A 10,071-nucleotide genomic window follows, 5' to 3' on the forward strand; every position below is an offset into this window, starting at 1 on the left:
ACTGGGAATGGAGAAGGAAGGAAGGAGTTCAGGATTTTTATCTAATTTAGAAAATTTTCAGGCAGTTTGAGGCAGTTAGAGGACACTGTTTACATGAAGCAAATATTCAGGGAATATTGAGTTCTAAGTAAATGTCATTGCATAGTTTATCATAAATTACATTAGACCTTTTAAACCTAAACTTTGAAGTTTTCTCCAGTAGTGTCTTTGCATACACTTACACTAAACACTTACACTATACACTTACACTATAGTCGTCACGTTAATTACATCTTAGCATCTTGACAAAGGAAAAATTGCCAAGAATTTTAAATAATTTTCCTACAATGTGCTAAAAGTTTAAATTTATAAAATGAAATTAAATGTAAAACAAAGAATAAAATTGAAAAATAGTTAAAGCTGATTTTTCTAAAAACTTTATTAAACAAATTGAGTTTGTAACAAAATTCCTTTTAATTAAAAGTTCAAATTTTTCAAAGTTTTCAATTCTAGAATCCTTTTTTAAACATAAAGATTCTTTTCACAAGTTAGTAAAAAATTATGGAGTAATTAAACTATAAATTAACGCTTTACAAGGATAACAGAGTTTAAATAACGAATTAATGGAATTAAGAAAATATGTTTATACTCTTCTCTGCTTAACTTTCATTTTCTCTACTTTTCTTAACTGTACTCTTCTCTACGCAACTGTACTCTTCTCTACTTAACTATACTCTACTCTACTTAACTGTACTCTTTTCTGCTTAACTTTCATTTTCTCTTCTTTTCTTAACTGTACTCTTCGCTACGCAACTGTACTCTTCTCTACTTAACTATACTCTTCTCTACTTAACTGTACTCTTCTCTACTTAACTATACTCTTCTCTACTAAGTATCCTGCTCTATATAACTAGGTATCCTGCTCTATATAACTAAGTATCCTGCTCTATATAACTATGTATCCTGCCACCTGCTCTATATAACTAGGTGTATTTATATAACAGTGTTGCAGTGCTGCTATGCTGGATATATAACTATTGTTAGATATATTCTCTAACCTGTCAATGTTAAATAAATAACGCACATTTTTCTACCTGGAAATATTTAAGGGTTAGCTTTTTCCTTTAATAGGACAAATTGTTGTGCTAGTGCTAGTCCAGGATCCTGACTTGAAACAGACCTAATTGAAGCATCTATACTTTTGTTTAAAACTGTCATATAATATGTTGTTTAGGGGGGGGGGGGGTTNTCTACTAAACTGTACTCTTCTCTACTTAACTATACTCTTCTCTACTTAACTATACTCTACTCTACTTAACTGTACTCTTCTCTGCTTAACTGTACTCTTATCTACTAAACTGTACTCTTCTCTACTTAACTATACTCTTCTCTACTAAACTTTACTCTGCTCTACTTACTATACTCTTCTCTACTAAACTGTACTCTTCTCTACTAAACTGTACTCTTCTCTACTTACTATACTCTTATCTACTAAACTGTACTCTTCTCTACGCAACTGTACTCTTCTCTACTTAACTATACTATACTCTACTTAACTGTCCTCTTCTCTGCTTAACTGTACTCTTATCTACTAAACTGTACTCTTCTCTACTTAACTATACTCTTCTCTACTAAACTTTACTCTGCTCTACTTACTATACTCTTCTCTACTAAACTGTACTCTCCTCTACTAAACTGTTCTCTTCTCTACTTAACTTTACTCTTCTCTACTTATCTATACTCTTCTCTACTAAACTTTACACTTCTCTACTTAACTATACTCTTCCCTACTTAACTATACCCTTCTCTTCTTAACTTGGCTGCACTCTCAAGCAACCCGACTCTCGGAAGAGGTCACTCTTCTCTACAAAACTGTACTCTTCTCGACTTAACTATACTTTTCTCTTCTTAACTGTACTCTTCTCTACTTAACTGTACTCTTCTCTACTTAACTGTACTCTTTTTTACTTAACTATACTCTTCTCTACTTAACTGTACTCTTCTTTGCTTAACTGTACTCTTCTCTACTTAACTTTACTCTTCTCTACTTAACTGTACTCTTCTCTTCTTAACTGTACTCTTTTTTACTTAACTGTACTCTTCTCTACTTAACTGTACTCTTCTTTGCTTAACTGTACTATTCTCTACTTAACTGTACTCTGCTCTACTTAACTGTACTATTTTTTAATTAACTGTACTCTTACCTACATAACCGTACTCTTCTTTGCTTAACTGTACTATTCTCTACTTAACTGTACTCTTCTCTACTTAACTATACTCTTCCCTACATAACTGTACTCTACTCTACTTAACTATACTCCTCTCTACTTAACTGTACTCTTCTCTTCTTAACTGTACTTATCTGTACTTAACTGTACTCTTCCTACTTAACTTTTTTTCTTCAGAAATTTAATTTAAACAAAAATTTTGTTTGTAGTATTAAGTGACCCTCCATTTATAGACCTAATATAGCATATATGAATAACAACTGTACCCTTCAAACTTAAGTCTGACAAAACTAATGGACATGACCTTTTTCACTTGGAAAAAAAAAATTTCAATTGTGGTTGGATATAAAAGGGGCTTGCGGATATATGCAGCAAAAAATGTCAGAATTAAACACTTTATAAGAAAGAGTTGTTACTTAGATAAAAAGTAAACGGTACCTTTTTGAATTGGACATGCTACTAGTTCTTCAAATGAAAGATCACTTACAGTCCTTTTAAATCTCTTGTTATTTGTTAAATATTCTCATGTGTATTGAGAACTCTGTTTAGTTCCTGATTTGACTTGTTGAATCAACGGAGCGAGGAGTAGAACTAGCGATCTTACTAGCGTGCTGGTCAAACAGTTTCCAGTATTCGTACTTATACAACTTATACTTTAGGTTCCAGACACTGTTGTCAATCCGGCATTTTTTCTTTTTCCATTATAGGTGACCCAGGAAAATTAGAAAGAAATACGTCGTTTCAATTATAATGTTATTCTTGAGAACTTTCCTTAACTAAAGTGTTTCCTGACATTTTGTCTTAGTAAATATCTATTTTTTAATGTATATTCCCTAGTATTTTCTTATTTATTTGGGGAAGGTTATCATGCTTAACACCATGTATCTTGCGTGTTTTAAGAATAAGATGAAATTTTTGTTCATGTTTTTAAGTCTTAAACATTTACTTTTTTGTCCTGCTTATCTCTAAAACAAGAAATCCTATATTTAAGACTTTGCTTTGAAGAAGCCATTTGACAAGTGGAGTCGATAAATCAGGACGAAAAGTGTAAAATTAATGTTTAAAACTCTTAAATGTGCTCCTGAGCTTCCTGCACTAATAACGTCATTTCCCACTCCTCCTCCAGGTTAGAACAATAAACTGTCAATCATTCAATACTTTAGAGAAAACAAGGGACTGCAAGGGGTTAAAGAAGATTCAAGATGAATAGAGGGTTCTGGAGGGGACTGCAGGGGGTTGGAGAGGGCTGAACAAAATCTACACAAATGTTAAGACCCCAAAAAGGAAACTCGGGAGTTTCGTTCAACGATACTCTTTTAAATTTCGGGCGCAGGGGGGAGGGGGAGAGTGATACAAATGTTTCTTGTGTAATTTAATATTTAAAATAGAATATGTACAGTGTGTACAGTGTACCCCCTGTCCTTATTTTAATGCTGTTTAATCTTAAAATATAAAAGGCTTCTATCAACTGTGCTTTGCAACAATGCAAATTTTTATTTAAAATTTTCATCAAAAAAGTTTGAGATCTGTAAAATGCTTTAGACTGGACAAAATCTGCAGGATGAAGGGTGAAGATGAAGGACGAAGAATGAAGGATGAAGGATGAAGGATATGAAGAATGAAGGATGAAGGATGAAGGATGCAGGATGAAGGATGAAGGATGAAGGATGAAGGATGAAGGATGAAGGATGAAGGATGAAGGATGAAGGATGAAGGATGAAGGATGAACTAGAGAAGAGGTGAGGTTCAATGAATGGTTTAAAGACTATAAACAATAGAGTGCAATGCTCTCTCTCTACCCTATGCTGGGAGATAGGCTAACACTGCAAGGTTTAATGACTTCTATACTAGGGAGGAGGAGGGTTCAAACCAACACACAATATTATATAACAGAGCTTTAATACAAGGTACGTAAATATACAGGGACTCTCAATAAACATTACACGGTTTCAAGATCCCACTTTGACATTTGAAAAACCTTCTAACACGGCTCATAATTTTGTATCTTAAAAAATGACAAAAGATATTGGTTGTATATAAAGGGTCTTTAGGCGGAATTTCAAGTGACCCGTCATTTATAAACAAGTTCCTTTAAACAATTTGAGAGTTATATTCTATATCCTTTCTTTGAATTGCAATTTTATAAATCTCTCGTAACTTTAAATTTTATAAATCTCTCGCAACCTTGAATTTTATAAATCTCTCGTAACTTTGAATTTTATAAATCTCTTATAAATCTCTCGTAACCTTGAATTTTATAAATCTCTCGTAACTTTGAATCTTATAAATTTCTCGTAACTTTGAATTTTATAAATCTCTCGTAACCTTGAATCTTGTAAATCTCTCGTAACTTTGAATTTTATAAATCTCTCGTAACTTTGAATTTTATAAATCTCTCGTAACCTTGAATCTTGTAAATCTCTCGTAACTTTGAATTTTATAAATCTCTCGTAACTTTGAATTTTATGTAACTTTGAATTTTATAAATCTCTCGTAACTTTGAATTTTATAAATCTCTTGTAACTTTGAATTTTATAAATCTCTCGTAATTATGAATTTTAGAAATCTCTCGTAACTTTGAATTGAAAGCAAATCCCGTTTTCTTAAAAGCAAAGACTGTTTTTTTTTAAATATATTTATTATTTCAGAATCACGCTTGCAAATTGATAAATGAAATACTGGATTATATTTCGATATTTCATTGTTAGTTTTATTGAGGGAGATAATGCCGTGACTTGTAACTTTGAATTTTATAAATCTCTCGTAATTATGAATTTTAGAAATCTCTCGTAACTTTGAATTGAAAGCAAATCCCATTTTCTTAAAAGCAAAGACTGTTTTTTTTAATATATTTATTATTTCAGAATCACGCTTGCAAATTGATAAATGAAATACTGGATTATATTTCGATATTTCATTGTTAGTTTCATTGAGGGAGATAATGCCGTGACTTGTAACTTTCAGCTTTTTAAATCTCTCGTAATTATGAATTTTAGAAATCTCTCGTAACTTTGAATTGAAAGCAAATCCCATTTTCTTAAAAGCAAAGACTGTTTTTTTTAATATATTTATTATTTCAGAATCACGCTTGCAAATTGATAAATGAAATACTGGATTATATTTCGATATTTCATTGTTAGTTTCATTGAGGGAGATAATGCCGTGACAATGATCATTCATATGAATGAGCAAGAATAACAATGAACAAGAATATTATAGATCAAGATTATCAATGATCAAGATTATCAATGATACAGAATACCAATGATCAACATTATCAATGTTCAAAAATGTCAAAAATCAATTAAATCAATGAACAATTTTATATCAATGATCAATAATATACATAATCAAGAATATCTATGATCAAGAATATCAATGATCAAGAATATCAATAATCAAGAATATCAATTAACAATAATATCTATGATCAATTATATATATGATCAATAATATATGTGATCAATAATATATGATCAAGAATATAAATGATCAAGTATATCAATGATCAAGTATATCAATGATCAAGTATATCAATGATCAAGAATATCAGTGATCAAGAATATCAATGATCAAAAACATCAATGATCAAGTATATCAATGATCAAGAACATAAGTGATCAAGAATATCAATGATCAAGAATATCAATGATCAAGTACACCAATGAGCAAGTATATCAATGATCAAGAATATCAATGATCAAGAATATCAATGAGCTAGAATATCTATTATCAAGAATATTATAAATCACATTTTTATTTTTAACTAGAATATAAAAACAAAATGAGCGTAGTAATTTCACGGATTAATCAAGAACACTGATGATAAAAATAAAGATCTATAGAATGTTTAAAAAATCCGGATATCCGGTAGTTACGGATATCGGTTCTATCCTGAAGAGAGAACGTTTTTATCATGTTAAACGGGAAGCTCCTGAGATAAAATTTCGAATATAAGTTTGAAGGATCTAGGATTAGGGATCAGTTGAATCTAACCCTACCAACCCTAAAACTATCCCAGAGCTAAACCTCAGCTTATCCTCATCCTGCACAGAAAAGATGGTTCTGAAATTCCTGGACTCTGATGTAAACATGGATGACTACATTAAACCAAAGGCATACGATCTACAAGACGTAAGTTAATCTGTGTTAGATACAGGGAAACAACACTAAGAATGAGACTGTAGAGACGACTGTACGGAATTTATACTGTCTGTTTCCTTACATTTATGACTCTCTGCAACTTTGAACTTATTTCTTTTTTTTTCAAACTCAAAAAAGGCTAAAAAGACCATCTTCGAAACAGAAGACTTAATTCAAATATGTAATCGTTATATTTAAAGAGTTTCAGGTCGTCTTTACAATCTCATCCTTTATAGGTAACCCTGTACTAGCTTTGCTTGTAACACTTTTTCTACAAACGTCAACCCACTTAGATTAGAATTTTTAAATCATTTCCGTATTTATATACTGGGTTACCAAATAAAAAACTGTGGCAAATTGATCAAGAGTTATGAGGAGAACTAAACAAACAAATAGTCAAAGATAAGTACTTCTATATATATATAAAGTTGTAGTCTCTGTTTGTCTGTCTGTTTGTTTGTTTGTCCAATCATAACTCAGGATCCCCTGGACCGATTTGCCTCAAATTTAGATTGGGGAACTCGACTTAAAGAGCGAAAATTTAGTTTTCCGGTAAAATCGTTTAATTGTGCGGGTAAACAGTATGAGTAACTTTTAGTAACCTGGGCAGCGCTGAGTTCCCAAGCTAGTTATTATATATTTACATGTAGATAATAAATTTTAATGAAGTTTAGTTTAAAGTACACGGCTCAAGCCACAAATCAATATTGATTGATAATTATTAACCACAAAAGTTTATTTGGATTTTTAAATATTAATATGTGACAGTAGAAATTTGTTTAATTTATTGCTTTGAAAAAAAATCATCATCTTGAAGGTTTTTATGTTCTAAATAAAGGTTTTAGTCATTTCGATTTCTTTAAAAATGTTAGATTATCAAAGTTTTACGCAATGATCGGTAAAGATCTAAAAGGCCAATTCAATCAGATTGATATAAAAATCGTCAAGCCAACATATGTTTGAGTGTTAATCAAGAGTCGGACTATTTTAGGTCTATTCCGATAAGTCAATCTCAATAATAGGTTTCTTCTAATTTTGCAAATTCTAGATTTGTCGGAGAATTACAACGGGAGAAGGTTGGGTTGTACTGGAAGGAATGTTTAGCAGCCAAGATATTGAAATGGCGAAGGAACGGATTTTTGCCGGTAAACTGACTAACCAAGGGAGCTTTAACAACCCAGATGATCGTCATAACAACTACGACGGACTTAAATGGGGACTTTTATCAAGGGGTAAAATATTTTCCAAAATGGCGGCTCATCCAACCATCATGGAGGTTTCCTGCAAACTTCTGGGAAACAAATGTCGTCTTTCCAGCCTGGCTGCTAACACAGTTCTACCTGGAATGAAAGGTCAGCAGCCCCACCTTGACTATCCGTATTATAGACATCTCTGGCCGGAGAGTGAGGATTGTATGAACCTTCCTCCGACCCACCTCCTTGCTCTACAAATTGTAACCCTGCTAACAGACTTCAAGCCTGAAAACGGTTCAACGGCCATTGTTCCAGGATCTCATATTAACCCGAAGCATCCTGATAATCCAGAAGAGTTCTTTTCTAAAGCAATTCAGTTGACGGCCAAGGCTGGTGACGTCATCATGTTTGCTGGTCCAATCCAACATTGTGCCATGGCAAACAATACTTCACAGATACGTTGTGGGATACTGCAGCACATGGTACCCTTGTACATCACTCCCTTCGAGGACATCACCTACAAGGTAGAGCCGGAGAACGAAGTTATACGTCAACTTCTTGCAGTTGATAATCCTCATCCAATCCTCAAATATCAGAGGAATAACTCGAAGAGAGGATCTATCGCCAGTGGTGAGGACATGGATATAAAAGATATAGAGCTAGGAAGATAAACTACAATCAATAGTACTCATGAAGCAATCTGAGTAAAATTTAGCCTTCTTTACGTCTGAGTAATTTTCATTTTGCTTTAGATCTGAGTAACATGTAGTTTCATTAATATTTGAGTAACTTTTAGGTAAAATTAAATATAAGTAATTTTTGTTTAGTTTAGGTCTGACATCTTTTTAGAGTAAATTGTAGTTTTCTTAATATAGAGGTAAATTTATTTTAAATATAAAAGTTGTAGTTTTTCAGATCTGATTAACTTGTATTGATAGTTCTATAATTGAGTCTTTGTCTTATATCTTAGTTGAAAATAAATTTATGTAACTTTAATTTGTCAAAACTGAAAAGTTTTTTTAGTTCGGAGTAACTTGTAGTTTTTATAAGTAAACAAGTAATTTTTAGCTAAAAATAGATTTTTACTTTAGTTTAAATCTGAGTAAGTTTGAAAGTAAAATGGAAATTTGAATAATTATTTATTTAAAGACTTGAGTCTTTGCCACAAACTCTTATTTTTCAATCCCTAAATCTTTGCAATATATATATTTTATATATCAAACGTTTACACATCAGGTTTCAAAGATATAGGGATGAACTATTTTCAATTGTGTAGAGTGGCTTAATTCCTTTATAGCTGAAAAATGTTTTGTTGAATTCAGATATCAAAAATGTTTCTTCAAATTAAAGTTTAATTTAGATTAAATAATTATGTTAATAATAATATATAGGGAGTCCCAAAAAACATGGGAATTCAGTAACGAATTTGATATCGTCTTTGTTATGAATTAGCACTGTAAGACCTAATTTCAATAATATTATTATGTCTGCTAGCGTTTATTTTATGAAAACGGTAAATGGCTGAAAATATGTGATGAACAGTGAAGACGGACAAGTTTACTCTGTTTGTATACTGCAATTTTCTTGTTTTACTAAGTACAACAGTATGCAGTCAAAACATAAACAAACAAAATGAGAACATAGCAGACAAAACTCTTTCAGATTACAGCTTTCTCAGTAGGTATCACTATACTAAATCAAAGAATTATGTAAAAAGAAGATATCGAATTCGTCACTGAATTTCCATGTTTATTGGGACACCCTGTAGATTATGCAGGTTAAGATTAAGAAGAAATAATGTTTTAAAAAGTTGTTTATATTTTAAAAAATTTATTCTTTGTTTCTTCATTTGAGTCGCAATATGCACCCAATCGAATTTATTTCAGTTTTTTTCAAACTATCTCATGATAGGCATTGATAACACTTACATTTTTTATGTTTTTTTTATGGAAATAAAAGCGCTTTATTTTTGGGGTTTGAAAATAAATTTATGAATTTAGATAAATTTTCAAAAAAAACATTAAATTTAATTTTGTGTATTTATTATTCTTCTTCATTAAATAAAAGTTGAAACCAGAAATTCTAGATTTTTGTGAATGTAAGTTTAAATTAAATATTGAATAGCAGACTGAGCTATATATAGTACTCATATGTTAGAAATATGATATGATTAAATTTATAAAATAAACAAATTATTTCAAATATTTTCTGCTGACTAGAATTAACCGTCTCTCTGTTATTGAATTTATAAACTGTCTAGGCTTCCATAGATCCAATACTTCTTATATCTTAGTTGAAAATAAATTTATGTAACTTTAATTTGTTCAAAACTGAAAAGTTTTTTAGTTCAGAGTAACTTGTAGTTTTTATAAGTAAACAAGTAATTTTTTAGCTAAAAATAGATTTTAGGTATGTTTACTATAGTTTAAATCTGAGTAAGTATGAAAGTAAAATGGAAATTTTAATAATTATTTGTTAAAAGACTTGAGTCTTTGCCACAAACTCTTATTTTTCAATCCCTAAATCTT

At 31.0% G+C, this 10,071-nt stretch overlaps 1 protein-coding gene across 1 annotated transcript; it reads left to right on the forward strand.

Annotated features, from left to right (window-relative positions):
- The first annotated feature begins 5,735 nt into the window (after positions 1 to 5,735).
- LOC111707644 (dioxygenase trt7) lies at positions 5,736 to 8,453 on the forward strand. The gene is made up of 2 exons (XM_023480779.1): positions 5,736 to 6,341; positions 7,399 to 8,453. The coding sequence occupies exons 1-2, from the start codon at positions 6,267 to 6,269 to the stop codon at positions 8,212 to 8,214; spliced, it is 891 nt and encodes a 296-aa protein (XP_023336547.1). The 5' UTR covers positions 5,736 to 6,266; the 3' UTR covers positions 8,215 to 8,453.
- The last annotated feature ends 1,618 nt before the right edge of the window (positions 8,454 to 10,071 follow it).

Source organism: Eurytemora carolleeae, unplaced genomic scaffold (assembly GCF_000591075.1).
Source record: "Eurytemora carolleeae unplaced genomic scaffold, Eaff_2.0 scaffold152, whole genome shotgun sequence".
In the NCBI taxonomy this organism is placed as follows: Eukaryota; Metazoa; Arthropoda; class Copepoda; order Calanoida; family Temoridae; genus Eurytemora; species Eurytemora carolleeae.

Bases quoted from the DNA above. Each gene is read 5' to 3' on its own strand.
- LOC111707644 (XM_023480779.1), top strand. From the start codon at position 6,267: ATGGTTCTGAAATTCCTGGACTCTGATGTAAACATGGATGACTACATT. The intron at 6,342-7,398 runs GTAAGTTAATCT...TGCAAATTCTAG, and splicing joins AGGCATACGATCTACAAGAC to ATTTGTCGGAGAATTACAAC.